We start from the raw sequence: 19,169 nt of genomic DNA on the forward strand, positions 1-19,169 counted from the left end.
CAGCCTTTCAAGGGAGATGGCACTATTCCCATTTACAGATGAGCAAACTGGGGTCAGAGGGATCAGCCCCCTGACCCAAGGCCAGGGTACACGAGCTAGAACTTGAAGACATATACTTGCCCCTCTATGGCATACCGGCTGCATTTTTGTTCAGTTGCTGTCTTAGGAAACACACCATCATAACCTGCCTCCTGAAGCCCACGTTTTTATGTACAAGCTGCCTTAGAAGAAGCCTGTGGGGACTTTGGAAATGTTTTTTTGGTTGGTAAAAACTTGCACAAGGAGATGGGATGAGCTGTGGTTAAAACTCAAAGCAGAAGAGGTTATCAACACAGCCCATCATGAGCACTCAGGTCTGGTAGGGGACAGCAAGGAATCAGTTCTTGTGACGCTCTGTGAAAACAGTGTTGTATTCTGTCCTGATCATTGTGTATTGAGTTCCTGAAAGGTGGGCAGCCCCAGAATCCCTTCAGTCTGATGATGAAGGCTTTACACTTACCAGTAAGTCATTTTGTCACCAAATTCAGGCTTGGCTGCTCATCCCTCAAGACTCCAATACAGGGAGACAAGTACTGAGTGAAAGAGAAGATATTTTTATTAAGGAAGCTGACGATCCTGGGAAGAAGATGGACTCATGTCCCAAAGAACCAACTCCCCACTCCCCAGGTTTTGCTCAGAGATTATATAGGGAAAAAGGGACAGGGTTGTGTGCTAAGAAAAGGTCACAGTGTGCACGATCAGCTCATAGACAGTCTTCTGATTGGCTGGTGGTGAAGCAACTGGGAGTCGACATCATCAGCCTTCTGGTTCCAACTGGTCTGGGGTCTACGTGCTTGTGGTCAGCATACAGTCAGCCTCTTCCACATGCTGGGGGTTTTAGTATCTGCCAAACAGCTCAAAGGATTTATCGCAGAATGTTCCCTGTAGCCCTCGATGAGAAGGTAAAAGTCTTCAACATTGCTTAATGGCTAAGCTGTTATTATTTTGTTCTGCTTGATGTGTTTTCCTTTGCTTCAGCATTTACTCATTTCTCTGATTAAATGTTTTCTTTGGCTAATTTTTTTTTTACAGACAAGAGGCAGGCAGATGACATGGGGGGCCCAGGGGGGGGTTGGTGATCTGTCCTGGGAAGGCCCCCTAGGGTCCTGTTCAATTACAATTTGAACATCCAATTTTCACATTTCAAGAGAATGGATGAATCCACCCTTTTGTTCCCCACCAAGATATTATCAGGCCAGAGGCACCAACTGTATATACTAAGACATACGGAAATCTGCATCAAAAAAAAAAAAAATCCACACGAAGAAAATATGCCCCATTATAGAGAATATGATATATTATTTCAACATTTACAAGTATTTATATAACCACTTGGGAAAATGGTCAGCTGTTCATTGTCTGGAGATTGTAGCCGTTTCCTGGAGACAGTCCTGTATCACTCGTGGCACCTGGCAGGTTTATGACCATCACTCCCTCTGCCTCTCAAAAGATGTCCAGTTTGGACCATAAATCACATTGCCATCCTGTTTATAAGATACTCACTTCTCTGTGTTTCAGTGAATTTGTCTCCATATTATTCTATTAAATTTTTTTATTTTCTCTCATGCAATGGCCTTTGACATTTTTTCCATTCGTGCCTACGCACTGGATGGTATAATCTCTGGGTTATTCCTTTCTCTCTTGCCCTGACTTAGATCAGCTCCAGAGTCAAAGACGAAGCCGTCACGCAGGTTTATTTATTCTCGCCGCGTCGTGTTGAAGCCCAATATCTTCTTTCAATTAAATCTTATATGTTTTCCTCCGAGTCTTTAAAAATATTTTCTCGGTGTTAAAATATTTCTAAGATCTTCGAATTAAAGTGAATATTCCAATGAAAGCGCTCCTAAGTGTTACAATTCCGCAGGTTAAATGATTGATTCCCAAGACGATGTGAACCTACACATCTGAGATAGAATCAGGAGAAAATGAACACGGTCAATAGAAACTTTCTGCTTTGAAAATCTTCAGAAATATGTAGTCATGAAATTGCTTGTAAATAATTGAGCCTAGGAATGTGTGACTTGGTAGGCTCTTACAGGAGCTTGGAAGTCTGCCAGAGGCTTTGTGCTTCGAACGGAGTGCGAGAGCAGCCTAGAGAAGGATGTGTCGGGCCCCATGGGCTAGAACAGGTAGATGAAAAGCTGGCTAAGGAGCTCCTGCGGACCTGGAGGGAGGGAGGGTTCTAGGTGAGAGTTTGGGGCTCCTAGGGTTCAAGTGCATGGGCAGGTGGCAATTCTCATTTCCGAAGAGACAGCAGGTGTCCACATGGGACAAGTTACCCCTCCCTAAATTTGCAAATCTACTTCAGTAGCTTACTTTCTGCCATCGTATTCCTTATGACAAAGAAGGGATCGTGTTTGCTGGAAACCCTGTTTCTAGTCCTCCTGTGCTGTGTTCGCAAGGACTTTCTTTCTGCCGGGTGCTCAGGGCGTGAAGGACCTGGGGGTCCACGGCTCAGCTGGTGTGTCACTGATCACAAAGGACACGCTCGGGGCCACATCCCGCCCCTTCATCTGATCACTGCCACCAGCACCAGCACCAGCACCCCCCCCCATGAATTGGGGTCAAAACTTGTCTTTAAAGCTTTTCCACATCTCTCCAGTGGCAGTTGAAATGCAAATCCATGCTATGAATCGCCGCCCTGGCCTGGCTGCTGCTGCCCACCCCATTGATTGATCCCTTCTGAGCCAGCGCTAGCCTCTTTCCCCTCCTGGCCTCCCCCGGGGTCTTCTCTCAGGCTGCTCTCCTCCTGCGCTCAGCCTGGGCCCATTCCCTGCCTCCCATCTACCCCTTCCCCGAGTCCCTGCTTTCTGAGCCTTGAATCCCCCTCGCTGTCCTTGGCCCCCATTGTCCTGGCCCTCATTGTGTTGTCTTGTTGATCTGTCTTGGTTGTTGCCTCAGACCAGCCTTGAGGGCACGTGCTGTGGATCCCCAGGGCTAGGGCCATCCCCACAGCGGGTGGAGGCACCTGGTGATGGAGGGCACTCCGGTTGGCATCAGGCTCAGTCTCTAGCCCAGACCCTCCTCCATATTTGGTGCCAGATCTGCTGAAAGGAACACAGACCCTTCCTATTTGATTTACAGAACGCAATATTCATGAAGTTGCTTGCGAAGTAAGTACTGATGATATGTCTACCACAATATGCATTTGTATTAGTTTATATGTTTGTATATTTTATTATTAACTTATAGATGTATAATCTATATGTGTAAATAAACAGTCATCTGTATGCCGAGGCTTAGCGACCAAGTGGCGCTAGGCAGGCATTGCCTTTGATTCTCACAATGATACTACCTATTGGTGGTGTTACCTCCATTCTGCAAGGAGGCAGCGAAGGATGTGTGCTGTTACGTAATTTGACTACGTTCATACAGCCAGTAGGTGACAGTGTTGAGCTGTGTATACATGCACCTCAATCCTATACATATGGATGTCTCACACACCCACACACGTTCATCTCTATCTATCTATCTCTATTTATCTCTATCTCTCTATCTATCTAGTCTTGTCCTCGAAATCTTAGGGAAAAAAAAAAAACTTGAGTCCATCAATGGCTTCTAAACTACTTTTTACTATATTTCATTTTAGTTTAATTATCCAGTTTTAACAACAACCTAAGAGCTCCCATTGCTCAGCCAGTTAAGAACTTGACATAGTCTCTCTGAGGATGTGGGTTCAATCCCTGGCCTCACTTGGTGGGGTAAAGATCTGGCCTTGATGCAAGCTGTGGCATAGGTTGCACATGTGGCTCAGATCTGGTGTTTCGGTGGCTCTGGTAGGCCTGCAGCGGCAGCTCCAAGGCCACCCCTGGCTTGAGAATTTCCCTATGCCACAGGTACAGCTGTAAAAAGAAAAATAAGTCAGTTAGTAACTAACTAACTAAATAAATGCCTAGATAAAATTAGCTTGACTTTGGAACCCTCTGCAGCACATTTTTGTGGAGCTGTGACAATGGAAACAATATGCCCAACAAGGAGAGGCTGTGAAATCCAGGACCATGCACAGCATGGTTTTGATGGCGACTGACACCAACAAATTCGGGAACTGCAGCCCTCTGGCTTGCTGTGTGTCCTGTCTAAAGATCGTTCCTATCAACGCCTTCTCCTTTTGTGGAGTGGCTTGGCTTTCCTAAAACCTCAGCCTGATTGTGTTTCTGTTTCTCAAATTCTGACCACCCTTAAGCTTCATATGTGTATGTTTGATTCTTCGTTACATCATGTGAAGTTCTCAATAGAAGTCATTAAAAGGGAAATCCAAAGTAAATCAGGAAATAAAAGCTATAGCCACCATTTATGAGATGCTGCTTTGTACCAGTCTCTAATCCTTATAGCACAGTAGGTGGAATTGTTGTACAAGGATGAAGGAACATTCTGGAAGCCAGTGGGCCAGCCCAGGGTTTCAAGCTGGGATGGGCAGACCCACAATTCATACAGGCTACACCCCTACCCCCATTTTCCAGCCTGCCTTTGGCACGTATATCACAAGATACCCTTGGATCGCAAAAAAACTTTATGATGGATCTTGATTCTCGTAAGATTTTTGTAGGGTTGAAAAATTGGAAGTCCTTTTGTGTCTTTATTGTCCATCCTCATCAATTTAGACAAATATTTCTATGTAAAGAGGCTCTCGGGGGTCTGATCAGTCATTGGATTGGACCAAGGAATATGGTACCTTGCAGACTGATGAAAGGTGGAGTGGAAGGCTCCATCCAGGTGTTAAGCATTTGGATTTATATGGTCAGAATCTTCTCAAAGATGCTGATGCTTTTGTTCTTTTCATTATTATTCGTGTTTATTCATATGGTGGTGGGTCCCTTCTCAGTACTCCATCTGCCTGGTCTCTATTATGTAATGTGCAAAGTGAAATTTCTCACATCTTGAAACATAATTCTTCTGATAACGTGATACAGTGTGTAGAATATTCTGTAATCCATAACTCAATGCATTTTACAAATGGGAAAAAGGAAAAAGAAAAACACCCACAGCCTCTCCATGCATATACATATACTAAGCTGACATAAACCCATGTCTGTTTTTATTCTGAATTAGCAGCACTTTCTATTCATTTGTAGCTCTAATAATGAGAATGAATAAAGGAGCTGTCTTGCACGCACTCACCCTCATTGTAGACAAGAAGGCCATTGGCAGATTTATGACTTGTTCAGTTCACTCAGGAGCGACAGATACTGGCTTGTGGTGAATTGCATTTTAACAAGAGACACTACTTAAATAATGGAACGGAAACAATATGCATCTTATTCTCCTGCCTGGCGAAATGCAAACATCACCTGCCTCCAGGTTTATATCTGTAAATGCAAGAGCTACTTGGCTGTCTATTGAACAGTTATTCCTGCTTTTCTGCTGTCTTTGGAAAGGGATCAGGATGCTGGCTGAGCTTCAAAAGGCTTGGAGCTTCCTAAGGGGATGGCAGGTCACACAGTCAGGGCCCCTCATCCTCCTGCAGTACCACCTTGGGGCAGCAGGTTGTCTTTACAAATGTTGTTTAGTTCCCCGACTGAAATGACCTGTAACGGGTGGCAAGGTAGAGAAACACATACACTGTGCACTAGGCACAAATTCTCCGTGTGATTTCCTAGCAGAGCAAAGTGTATTTGCACTTCTTTCTAAAAAGCTCTATGTCACCCTATCATAAAATTGGTTCAGGGTGGTTTGGAGAGATATTGGATGTTCTCCTTGGAAAGAGGAACATCCAGTCCACTTGACAAATCCCAGGACTCCCCTTTGTGAGAAATCAGAGTGAGGTTGTCCCCAGTGGAGTGGACAGTGGACACAGGGCCGAGGTCCTCCCAGTCACCAGGGGGCGCCCTTGTAAACAGCATCTCTGGAGTTGGGGCAACCGCTTTCTGACAATATTTTGTTTAATAAGCCCTTGGATGATTGACTCCTTCCTCCTGCTCTTTCCTCTTTCTCCGGCGTCCCTGATGTCCCTAATAGCTGCAGGGTTGAGACCACTGGGTCTGTTCTCAAACTCACCTTACCTTGGTCCTGAGTAAACGCACTCACCCCTTGGTTTCCAGAGCCTCCGATTCCAAGTCCTTCCCGTGAACATGGTTCGGGTAACAGTTGTTCCCTGGCAGCCCATTACTTCCTTCAGGGTAGTGTACAGGCTCAGAGGTCCGACGGTCTGGATTCAGGAGGTAACCCACCTCTGTTGCGAGCTGCGTGAACCCGGGCAGGTTCCTCAGCCTCTGGATCTCACTGTCTTTCTCTGTGCAACCAGAGGAGGAACACAGCTCTGCCCCTGCGATTCCCGTGAGTTTATACTGAGCTTAGGAAGGGGAGGCGCGGGGCACAGAGCCTCATGCAGTCATATTAGCCCTTCACGGGGATCCTCAACTACAGACCAACCTTGAGCTGCAAGAAACCAGGCAGATCTTTTGATCTTGGCAGCACCTCGATCTCCTGCTCAAGCCTCCTGGGTACTAGAGCTATTTACTGTGGGGTTTTCATGCTGTTTGTACCCAAGTTAGTAGCAGAAGTGGGTAGGCACGAGAGTATGTGACAAACCTTGTGGATTCTGCCTCGTATCTCATCCACGTGTGCTGGAGGCTACAGCTAGACGCACCTGCCCTGCCTCCTCCTCTTTCGTGTGCTCTTCCTTTTGCTAAGGTTCGTTGTCCATGATAGCCATGGTGGGGTGGATGGGTTTTTATTTTCATTTCGGCGATCAAACTGTGTTCTGGTTGTGTGAGCCTGGGTGGAGAACCTGCCCGGAAATGATGTAGGCTTCTCTTCATTCAGACTTAGACACAGAGAGGAATATTATCTTTAGAAACCCAGTCAAATTTTGTAAAAGGTTCATATCTTTGCTTGTGGGGTCTGCTTCAGTGTGTAGGTCTCTTTGGGAGACTCACAGCAAACTGGATTAAAAAATCTCCTCTGGTGGTTCGCATTACGTTGCAAAAACACAAGTGAGAGATGCGTCGCCTCCTGTTTTTGTGAGCTGCTTTCGGGAATAGTAAAGCATGCCCAACAGTAAATGTTTCTGACTTCCATCTCATACATTTTAATGCAATCTGGATTTTTTAATATCCATTTCAAGTTAAAGCAAGTGATCAGACACTATGCTTGACAGTTTATAAGCTAAGATCAGTACTTGTTGAATTATCTATTACTTACTGTACTCAATATGGCTTAACAACAGTATCCTAGAAGTGCCTGCTGTGGCTTAGTGGGTTACGAACGCAACTAGTATCCGTAAGGACACAGGTTCAATCCCTAACCTCACTTGGTGGGTTAAGGATTTGGCATTGCTCTGAGCTGTGATGTAGGTCACAGATGTGGCTTGGATCTGGCATTGCTGTGGCTGTGGTGTAGGCCGGCGGCTGTAGCTCCGATTGGACCCCTACCCTGCGAACCTCCATATGCCATATGCCACAGGTGCGGCCCTAAAAAAAAATCCTGGGTCGAAGATAAAAGCACATCATGCGTACAATGTGGAATAGTTGTTAAATTTTAATTTTTTTATTTATTTTTATTTTTTATTATAGTTGATTTACAATATTCTGTCAATGTCTGCTGTACAGCAGAGTGGCCCAGTTCTCACACACACACACACACATACATATACACACACATATACACACACGTATTCTTTTTCTCACATTATCCTCCATCATGTTACACAGTTGTTATATTTTAGAAGGTCAAGTTGAAACACTTTGTGATGGCATCAGATATTGATGGAAATTCAATTGAATTTGATTGAAAACTGGCAGCAGCCTTTAATCAAGGTGTGCATTTCAGATCTTAGGTGAGCCTGTGGGAAGTATAACTCTTATTAATGAGTCTAACTCTTAATATTAATGAGTCAACTTGTAGACAAACCTCTTTGTAGTCGTCCTGCCAAGAATATGTCTGTTTCTTGCTACAATCTGGTTGGGTCTGGCAACGTACAAAGCCAGTTTAATCTCCGCCCCCACATCCCTGAAACGTATTCTTGTGGATACAGTTGTTGTATCTTTCCATTAATTTTGAACACTCAAGGTTATTGTCCTCTGATCCTGATTATATCATAAAATTAAGATAACCTGCCGATTGAATGGAACATTCTCAGCAATAGAGAAAAGAGTAAACTCGAGTCAAACCTTTTTAAAGATCAGTGTGAAGACACGCCTGTGTCTGAAAGGGGATCATACTTATTATCCATAGACTCAAACAGGAAGTTATGAAGGCTGCATTTGCAATGCTGTGTATGAAACTCAGTTGACAATTAATTCCCAAAGACCAAATGAGCATGGTGAGTAAGTAAGGTTTGTCATAGTTTTGTCATCTCGTAAGTCCCTTTTTTTTCTTTTCTTTTTGTCCTTCTAGGGCCGCACCTGTGGCATAGGGAAGATCCCAGGCTAAAGGTAGAATTGTAGCTGCAGCTGCCAGCCTACAGCTCACGGCAACGCCAGATCCTTAATCCACTGAGCAAGGCCAGGGATAGAACCCACATCCTCATGGATACTGGTAGGGTTCGTTACCACTGAGCCACAATGGAAACTCTTCCAAGTCCCTATTTTTAATCTAATTATGAGACCAGAAAGCTTCCAGGCACTTACACCATCTGAATACACTTCCCTTCTCTAAATGGATTCCCCAGAAACCCAGAAATAAGAAAATAAGAGTCAATCATCACAGTTACATGGTCACCATGGTAACAGGAATTGCCAAGTCAAGACACTAACCTTCTAGTTTCAGTTTTCACAAAAGAAAAACACTTCTGAAGTTCTTACTAAAAGCATGTAAATTATGTTGAAGTCATGCTCATGTATACAACAAAAACCAAAAAATGCTGTCTTCTACACAAACAGGATACTAGATTCCTATATTCCTATATTCTGAATCACATTTCATGTTTTTAATCTCTTTTGCTCCCTCTTTTTCTGAAGGTTATGTAAGAATGTACAAATAATGAACTAGATATGGCTTCAAAGTGTGCCGCAATGTTTTGCTTCCCCTTTTAGATGCTGCCCATATTTTTGGCACTACCTAATTGCTGCATTATTTATTTATTTATTTATTTATTTATTTATTTATTTTTGCCATACCCACGGCCTGTGGATGTTCCCAGCCCAGCGATCCAACCTGCACCCTAGCAGTAACCTGAGCCACAGCAGGGACAATGTTAGGTCCTTAACCCACTGAGCCACCAGGGAACTCCCCACGTGCCGCTTTATTAACTCTGAATGCGTGTACTGCCTTCCACCCAGTGGCATAAAACTTAGGGCCTCCCGTTCATTTGATAAGAACTCACTCATGTTGGGCCCACAACATCAAGTCTCCTTGGAAGAAAGACTGAGCAGCCGAGACACGCAGAAGTCGCCCACGAGTACTGAGACTCTTCTTCTTTCCCTGTCGTTTCTAGAACCCAACTTCGTGTCATCCTACGACATCGGGAACTTCACCTACTTCTTTTTCCGCGAAAATGCCGTGGAGCATGACTGTGGGAAGACGGTGTTCTCCCGAGCGGCCCGGGTGTGTAAGAACGACCTCGGGGGCCGGTTCCTGCTGGAGGACACGTGGACCACGTTCATGAAGGCGCGCCTCAACTGCTCGCGCCCCGGCGAGGTCCCTTTCTACTACAACGAGCTGCAGGGCACTTTCTTCCTGCCGGAGCTGGACTTGATCTATGCCGTCTTTTCCACCAATGTGTATGTGACTGCAGGTCCTCGCTTCCCACCCCGTCCTCCTCGCCTCTCTCTGAATGCGTCTCCTTTGCTCTGACCTGGGAGGTTTCCAAGTTGCCTTAGAAGTAACCTTTCTTCTTTTCCTGGGCTAACAGCTCATTTTTTTCTATTTTTATTGTTTTGCTTTTTAGGGCTGCACCTGCCGCCTATGCATGTTGCCAGGCTAGGGGTCAAATCACAGCTGCAGCTGCCAGCCGCGGCAACGCGGGATCCGAGCTGCATCTGTGACCTACACCACAGCTCACGGCAACACCAGATCCTTTACCCCACTGAGCGAGGCCAGGGATCAACCCCACATCCTCGTGGATACTAGTGAGATTCATTTCTGCTGTGCCAAAACAGGGACTCTTCTTCTCCCTCAATTTTTGAGGATAAATTCAGAGTTACAGAAAGTGATGTGATTTCTGAAACTGGTATTAGGGAAATAAAACCAGTCCCAAAGTTTTGATCTATCCTATGCAATGCTAGCATCGAATTATTCCCTGTACATTTTTTTCCCTCCTCATTTACCCGTGTGCTCTGGGCACTTTTTGCAAACTGGAAAGTATCAGATATCATTTTTTTCTATACCCAAGTCACACCTCTTTGCATTAGGAAAGCATGGTTGTCTGGAGAGTCTGATCTTTGAGATAGTGAGTCTTAACTAAAGCCCTGCTCATGTATGCAATGTACTTTCTCATTTTCCCATAGCTGCATTATAAATCAGTGTTCTAGAAAATTCCTAACTTAGGCATTTCTAAAATGACTATTCTAGGACTTCTCTTGGACCCAGTGGGTTAAAAAGATCCAGCGTTGTCACTGCAGTGGCTTGGGTCACTGCTGTGGCGAGGGTTCGATCCCTGGCCTAGAACTTCCACTCACCCCGGGTGCGGCCATAAAATAAACATTTTAAAAAGGATGCATCTCCTTTTTAAATGTTTTTGAAAAAATTATAGTATTTTTGTTCTTGTGGGGAGATACCTCTGTCTTCAGAACTGATGCTATGTGGACTAGATAAATCATGCAGTTTCTTTTCTTTCACTCTGTCTGGCGGAGTGTACATAACATGACACACACTTCATTTCCATTCTTAGCTGCTGTGCTGTGCTAAGACTCCCCGCGATCACACCCCACCCCCAGAAGCACAGCGACTCGGAGCTTCACTCTCCTCAACCTTGGCTATGGGAATGATGCTTCTGCCGTGCAAGTTCTGCTTCGCCTCATCTTTGAAGTCTCTCATCCAGGGACCTAGCAGTTTAGACACACACCAACTAGGTGTATTTGTATCCAGGGTAAAGGATCTAAATCAGGATGGGCTGGAAGTACCAAGAAATGGGATGGGTTGACCAGCCATGCCGGTGTGTCCCGAACTGCCCGGGCTTCAGCACTGAGGACAGCTCCGTAACCCAGGAAACCTCTAGGTCCCAGGTGAACTCGGACAGCCGGTCCCCCTGTAATGTCTCTGCGGCTTCCCACGTCTTGTCACCTTACTTTTTATCTATTCTGAAGCCCACCCATGGATTTCATGTCTGAAGAATCACTTTCTCTACATCTTACTTCCATGGTATTCTTCCCTCGGCTGAGCTTGATAATAATGTTTATTCCATGAAGAGTCTTCTTTCTGATGTGAAGTTAGAAAAATGAGATAAAAATAGATGGCTCCCCACCCTTTGCAACCCCACCATCCTACCACGACTGTCTTTATTATACATCTGGTTTTCAACCCCCTAGGTTATTTTCTCTCCTTGATAAGTTTCTTTCGGGAAAAAAAAAAAATCAATGTTTAGGTTCTGAAGTTGATTTGCTTTCCAAAACCTTGTTTAAGAAACAGTGTCAGCTGCACAAGATGAATGTTCAGCTTCCTAGTTGACATTGATTTTGCACACAGTGGGAGCTTGGCTTACTTAGCTCTTCATTCACCTGGCTGTGGGCGTAAAGGGACGATTTAAAAAGTTATGAAAGTCCCGTGTCCAGGCCATTCCAAGAGGGCGAACGGCCAGTTTAGATACCTGCAAAAATAAGTTTCAGACTGTTCCAGTCTATTTGTCCACTGTCGCAAATGCCCATCTTGTTAGATATGACCGAGTATATTTTAGCATCTGTACTGACAGAAGTAGAATCGCTAGACCTCCGTTTTCTCTCTCCAGTACTTCTTCTCGCTAGGTCTTGGGAACAACCTTCTGATACAGTCATCTCCAATCCCATGATATTCCTCCCCCCACCCCGCGTGTCAGCCTGTTCATTGCCCTCCCAAGAGATGGCCTCGTTCTCGACCAGACTTTCTCCAAATTGAAAGAAAATGACGGTCTGAGGCTCAGTTCTGTCCTGTCTCTGAACTGATGGCTAAAAGTGCCTCGGCCAAGCTTCCTGGTGCTTTGCTCATAGGTCTGACTTCTCTCTGTACATAAGGCCCCTCAGCACTGGGGAGTGGAGACAGAGTTCACGGTTCTAGCTCATTCCATCGCTAGGGCCGTGTGGTTTTCTCCAACCCTTAGGCGTGAATTAGGCTGCTGGAAACGATACACTCCTACAGCAGAGTCCCAGAAGGTTTTGCTTGTTTTTTTCCTGGATGTCTAAAAATGCTGGCTCACAGATAATAAAGTAGTGGGAGTTTGGGGGCAAAAGTTGTGATTTCTCTTCCCTCCTTAGGGGATGAAGAGCTAGGAGGAACTTTACTTTCCTAGCAGCTGCTTCCAGAAGACCGAGGAAGCAAACTCTGCATTCCAGTACCGTTGGGCTCAGCAGGGTGGTGGTGGGTGAGGTTACTCCCAGCCTCACCTACCTGGACTCTGAACAAGAAATAAAAGAGAGCAGCCTCGTTATTGCCGTGAGGATGGATAGAGGCCAGCTTGCAGCAGGGGGTTGAAGGTCTATTAGCCAAATGGGCTTGTGACCGCAGATCCCAGTCCAAGCCTTCTCGTCTGTGAAGTCATGGATGTCTAGACCTGGGCTGGCCTCACCCACCTGCAGGGATGGGCAGGAGAAGGTGAATATGTAGTTCTGGCAGGTGGGCCCATCCTGGGAAGAGGGGGAGGTAGAGCCACTAGAGAGTCACCCATTTCCTCCCAACCCACCCTTCTCAGATCACAGGAAATGCTGTTTGTCTTTGTTGGTTTGTAAAACCAGCCAGGGCATATGGACGTTCCCAGGCTAGGGATCTAATCAGACCTGCAGCTGCCAGCCTATGCCACAGCCACAGCAACGCAGGCACCAACACCTGTCAGGGATGCTCAGACTGGCAGCCCCAGGGGCACTGACATCAGAGACCCCGACCAGTCCCCTTCAGAGGGAGTGAATGCAGTGAACTGAGCAATGAGATGCCGGCAGGGAGAGGAGTTTCCTCCCTTCCTGGGAAGAAGCACTGCACTGGGGTCAAAGGTGTGAACTCTGGGGCCCTGGAAAAGCAGCTGTAAATCCTGTTTAAGCCGTGATGTGGGTTCAATAACCTCCCAGTTCCTTGGTTCCTAGGTCTGTAAAATCAGGCTGGTCTCAGAATCTAGAGGTTCACTGACTGTGATAAATAAGACGACCCCTGTGAGGTGCTCGGCAGAGGGCTCAGGGAGGTAGTATTATTATTGTTGTTGTTATTATTATTATTATTATTATTATTAACCATCCCCCTCGACTGTCACTGTCCCAGGACAGTGGTCACCTGGTCCCTGGATGGAATCCCTGCTGAGGGGCTGGCCGGCCGTTCTTGCTCTAACAGAGTTGCCTTCTCGATCTTTCTGAAGTCCAGTCACACATCCAAAGTCTATTTCTTTCTTATACTTTTTGACTCCTCATATACTTATTTTCCAAAGATAATATAAAAAAGAGTAAAATTAGCGATAGGAAGAAGTTCATGTTTTTGTTTCACTCTATTCGCCCACAGTCTGGGTTCGCATCTTCCCGCCAGACTCTGTTCTCTGTGCTGAAGCTTCCAAGGAACCCACACCCTTGCTCGCAGGGCTCCAGTCTTCCCAGGAAGGCGTTTTGTTGTTTTTATTACTGTCCACATAGAACTGTCACAGAGATTCAGGTATTTCCTCTTTGGATATTTGGATTCAGATAGTTCCTCCCCACCTGGAGTTTTAGTTCACTTCTCCCATTTGGGAGCTGGGTAATCGGGCAGGTGTCTGGACCTTCCTGGGCTGCAGCTTCCTTATCAATGAACTTCTCTTACCTTGTAAAGGGCAAGTGAATTGGAATCTGTAAAGCCTTTGAAATGGTGTCTTCCACCTGCTCCGTGTTTGTCAGATAAGCCGAGCATCAGGTTCACGTTCCCGATTTTCCATGTTCCCGATTTTCCCTTGATTCAGGGCAAACAACCGATACGTAGACCTGGTATTGGCGAAGAGCAATAACATGAAAATTTAAAACCCAAGCTGAGCTCCCAAGGCAGATTTATTTAACAAACAAAACATTGCTGTTTCCACTTAGGCTTAGTGAAAGGGGTCTGGGCTCTGTGAGCCTCTCAATTGCAGCCTTCAATTCGGCAGAACTGGAATCTCCATCAAACTTCACGACTTCCTGTGTCAGTGCTCTGGCAGGTGTCTCTCTCTGACCAATTGAATTTAAAAGGCTTTTTAATTAAAAAAAAAATAGGTTCTGTGTAGGAAGGTTCTCTGATAGGCACTGTTGGCAAAATGCTTTTAATGGATTATTATTTTTTTTTTGAGAATAACAGATAGCCATAGCTATCTGGGACTTAAAAAAAAAAAAAAAAAAAAAAAGGAGTTCTTGTCATGGCTCAGCAGGTTAAGAACCCGACTAGCATCTATGCGGACACAGGTTCAATCCCTGGCCTTGCTCAGTGGGTTAAGGATCTGGCATTGATGTGAGCTGCAGTGTAGGTTGCAGATGTGGCTCGTATCCCACACTGCTGTGGCTGTGGCGTGGGCCAGCCACTGTAGCTCTGCTTCGACCCCTAGCCTGGGAACCTCCATATGCCATGGTTGTGGCTCTATAAAGAAAAAAAAGCAGTAACAGCAGCTTGCCCCACCGCCAGCTAAAGTAACCAGATAAATGGGTGGGAAGAGCCCTGCTAGGCTGATGAGAGGCCCGTCCCCTGGAAGACAGTCTTTTTCCTCTGGGAATTGGAAAGGCATTACATAGAGCTCTTCAGAATCCTTTGTCACACCCATCGTGGCTGGGTGAATTAATCCCATGAGGCAGGCGGGCAGGTGTCATAACTGCTAAATACTGTCGTTTCTACAGTGAAGTGTTCGTTCTCCGCCCGAGAAACCCCGAGGACACCACCCACTGCTTCGGCTACATCCTTGGGTGTTTAGGAGACTGATCTCGAATCTTTCTCCCTACAGGCGCTTGCTCAGCATCACAGGGTCTGGGGAGGACCATGGTCCCCCAGCCTCTCGGACCCACCTCTCCCTTCTCTTCCCTCGTTCCCCAGGAATAGCATCGCTGCCTCGGCCGTGTGTGTCTTCAACCTGAGTGCCATCTCGCAGGCCTTTAATGGACCCTTCAAGTACCAGGAGAACTCCCGGTCCGCCTGGCTGCCGTATCCCAACCCCAACCCCAACTTCCAGGTAATTCCCAGGACAATGGGGCCCTCCTTCTGTCACCCCACCCCCACCCGCAGAGAGACGGCAGGAACCTTGTAGAGACAGACTGGCTGGGACAGTTGAAACCCCAGTGCATGCACAATTCCGTGTGAGCTGTGCCCCTCCTCCAAGCCCCCTGGACAGTCCCACACTCAGCGTGTCTCCTGTAAATAGACCGAGGCCTTTTGTCAGCTCAGGCGCCCGGACCCAAAAAGGGCCTTTTGTCAGCTGTGATTCCTGAGGCTGGACTGAAAGAGGCCAGCATAATGCAGCAGGTTGGGGAGTCCAAGCTTCAATTAGTGCTAATGATGGTGGACTCTGTGTCCCCAGAAACTCTGATTCCTAATGAATGTCGCTGTCATGAATGGGTCCCGGGCACAGAGCCGTTGGAGATGCACAAACAGAATTTAAGCTCTAATTGGCAAATGTGGCGAGATTAACCATTGGGGTGAATGGGCTGTGATGGGGCAGCGGTGGGGAAAGGAGAGCAGATGGAGGCCGTGCATTTAGACATCACAGAAGTGCAGCATGTTCAAGCTGTAAGCCTGTCTACCCATGTGCGGAAGGCGCTGGAACCCAGGGGTCAAGCCATCTACTCCTGTTTGGTTGGTCAGCAGGTGTATTAGTCAGCTCAGGCAGCCATAACAAAACACCACAGGCTGGATTTTTATTTTCTCGCAGTTCTGGAGGCTAGATGCCTGTGGTCAAGGTTCTGGTCGGTTCTGTTTCTGGTGAGAGCTCCCTTCCCAGCTTGTAGATGGCCACCTTCAGTGTGTCCTCGTGGGGCTTCTTCTGAGTAAGCATGGATAGATGCTAATCCTGGGAGGCCGGGGCCCCATCCTTAAGACCTCATTTAACCTCAGTCACTGCCCCAGAGGCTCCAACTCCAAATGCAGCCGCCCAGAGGACTGGGTTTCAACAGATCAGTGTTAGGAAGACACAGACTTCCATGCATAACAGCAGGCTTCCCCTGAGGGCTTATCTTCTGAGAAGGACTTTCCCAGGAGCATCATCACCTCATCATGGGTGTAATTTTTAGGACCACCAAGCTTGCATTATGTGGTGCATTCTGCCAAAAGTCCTGTGATGGGTAACATCGCCTCCCACAGTCAGAGGAGGGTGTTGAGCCCCCAGACACATCATCGGGCCAAGGACACTGCTGATTAGTGGCTGAGCTGGAATCCCAACCTTGGTCCTGAGATGTGAAGCCTTCACCTCTTCTACCTAGAGGACCTGCAGCTGTCATAACTAATCCATGCTTGACCGGGGTCCTGTATCCAGGCCTCCAAATTCTGATTGGTTTATCATCCCAACACACACAGTCTCTGGCTTTTTAGAAAACTGGGGGTATGGAAAACTCAATTATCTTACACTTTACTTGGTCTTTGGCAGGGACCCTCCCGTTCTAATTGTTTGTTTGTTTATTTATTTATTTACTTTTGTCTTTTGTCCTTTTAGAGCCGCACCTGCAGCACATGGAGGTTCCCAGGCTAGGGGTCCAATTGGAGCTGCAGCTGCCAGCTTGCACCACAGCCACAGCAGTGCAGGATCCAAGCCATGTCTGCGACCTACACCACAGCTCATGGCAACGCCAGATCCTTAACCCACTGAATGAGACCAGGGATCGACCTCGCAACCTCATGGTCCCTAGTTGGATTCGTTTCCACTGTACCAGGATGAGAACTCCATGGTTTATTTGTGTGTGTGTGTGTGTGTATATATATATATTTTGCAATTCTAATTGTTTTGTTTGTTTGTTTTTCCTAAAGATCCTGGGCTTGAGAATTGGAAAGGGTTTCCACATCCACTTTACCATTTACTGCTTTACTTGGGCAAATAATTTAGCATCTGCCATCTCCCATTTTCATCAATACAGTGGGGAAGAAGGATTTTAGAATGTTTATTTTTACTTACTTTGTCTTATTTTCCCTTTGAGCAGCTCTGCTAAGTGGACATCATTAGTCTCACTTATAAGTCAGGAAACTGAGCAATCGGGTTTGTAGTTATTATCCAGGCCTTGCTGCTGAGAAAGCGCAGTGCCAGACAAAGAGATGCAGGCAAGCCAACACTTTGGTGGGAACCAGACATGAAGTAATCACTTGTCCTGATGACAGATGTGTTTTGTGTAATTATTACCTGAACACTGACTCTCTAGGCGCCTTTGTTCAGTCTCCCGGCCCCCGTGTCCCTGGATCTTAGGGCATAGTAACAGTTTAGGAAGGTTCTTTGTAGGGGTTCCTGTTCTGGCTCATCAGGTTATGAACCTGACTGGTATCCATGAGGATGCGGGATCAATTCCTGGCCCCTCTCCGTGAGTTAAGGATCCGGTGTTGTCATGAGCTGCAGTGTAGGTTGCAGACGAGGCTTGGATCTAGAGTTACTGTGGCTATGGTGTAGGTCGCAGATGTGGCTTGGATCCCACATTGCTGTAGCTGTGGTGTAGGCCAGCAGCTGCAGCTTCGGTTCCACCCCTAACCTGGGAACTTCCAGATGCTGCAAGGTCAGCCCTAAAAAAGATAAAAAGGAAAAAAAAAAAAAAAAAAGAAGGGCCTTTGTAAAAACCATGAATTCTATCAAACCCTTTAAGAAAGCCCAATTGTAAAATCCAGAAGGTTTAAAAAAAATTAGCAGAGATGCTAAGGATATTTTTAGTGTCTTTTTAATGTCTTGATTTTCTGTTGCAAAAGTCTTCACAATGAGCAGACTTAATAAACTTTGTGAAGCTTTACCGCCTCCAGGCAGTAGCTTGTAGCCCCTTTGTCTGGATGCATTGGTAGCACACAGCACATCCCCTCATTTCCCAAGGCCACGGGCATCTGGTTTTATAATGCCGGTGTCACCCCGAAGGGCCTGCTCACATTTATGAGACAGGAGGGGGGATATGCAGGGTAAGGAATGAAGCGTGCAGAACGTGGCATGCATTTCAGCCAGGAAGTGGCTTAGCTGAGCTTGTCTTCCTCGGGTAGAATTTGAGATGTGCATGGGACCAAAGTTATAGATTATGGCAATTCTTTGTATAACTTCTGGTACAAATTAGTGCCAAGTGTTTTCTTGTGGTTTATGGTATTTGCTAACCATGCTAACACGAAGCAACCTCACTGACTTTCATGGACCATCGAGGCTGGCATAGGGCAGGGATATGTTTTGGATTAAATATCCCTCCACTAGTCGTATATAAAGGGCCTTATGTTTGCCATAACCAACAGTTAGAAGTGGTTAGGTGTACTGTTGTTTGAATACTGACATTTGGGATTTTATGCAGTACTTACACACTCGAAGCAGCTAATTCATTAGAAGAGCAGAAACGTGATGCAGGTGCAGGAAGAAGAATAAGTTGGGAGGAATAGTGCATCATTTTTCAAGATTTAATACCGAAATCTCCCTTGAAAACAATAGCAAAACAAAATACTATTTCTTATCAATTGCAATCTCAAAACCACTGTAGTAAGTGTGGTGAAAGTCTTGCTGGGTTGAGGCTGCTGTTCCCAAAGTCACCTGGACTCTGGGCCACACCAGGATAAGCATCACTCACAGGAAACATCATCCAGACCCAGTAGCACTGCTGTGAGGGGACAGATTCGGGAGTTTTCTGTGCAGTGGTGATTATCATCAATCAGAAATGATGGAGCCACAATGGAAAACAGACCCTCAAAAGTGGTCAAGCAGATGAGGGGGCCCTTGTTGGAGGACCAACTGAAGGGCGCGGCCAGGCTGTCGGCACCTTCTAGTACCTAATGCAAGTTTGCAGAAAGATGGCTGGAAGGTACCATCCAAGTCAGGCCCTCGCAGGAGTTCCCCTCGTGGCTCAATGGTAACAGAACGTGACTAGTATCCATGAGGATGCGGGTCGGATCCCTGGGCCTGCTTAGAGAGTTAGGGATCTGATGGCTTTGCCATGGGGTGAGCTGTGGTG

General features: G+C 46.3%; 1 protein-coding gene across 1 annotated transcript in view; it reads left to right on the forward strand.

Annotated features, from left to right (window-relative positions):
* SEMA5A (semaphorin 5A) overlaps positions 1-19,169 on the forward strand; it is a 539,522-nt gene that overhangs the window by 365,288 nt on the left and 155,065 nt on the right. Inside the window, 2 exon segments of the mRNA XM_021076851.1 lie at positions 9,413-9,698; positions 15,106-15,241. Coding sequence (XP_020932510.1) covers positions 9,413-9,698; positions 15,106-15,241 — 422 coding nt within the window.

This window comes from Sus scrofa, chromosome 16, assembly GCF_000003025.6.
Source record: "Sus scrofa isolate TJ Tabasco breed Duroc chromosome 16, Sscrofa11.1, whole genome shotgun sequence".
In the NCBI taxonomy this organism is placed as follows: domain Eukaryota; kingdom Metazoa; phylum Chordata; class Mammalia; order Artiodactyla; family Suidae; genus Sus; species Sus scrofa.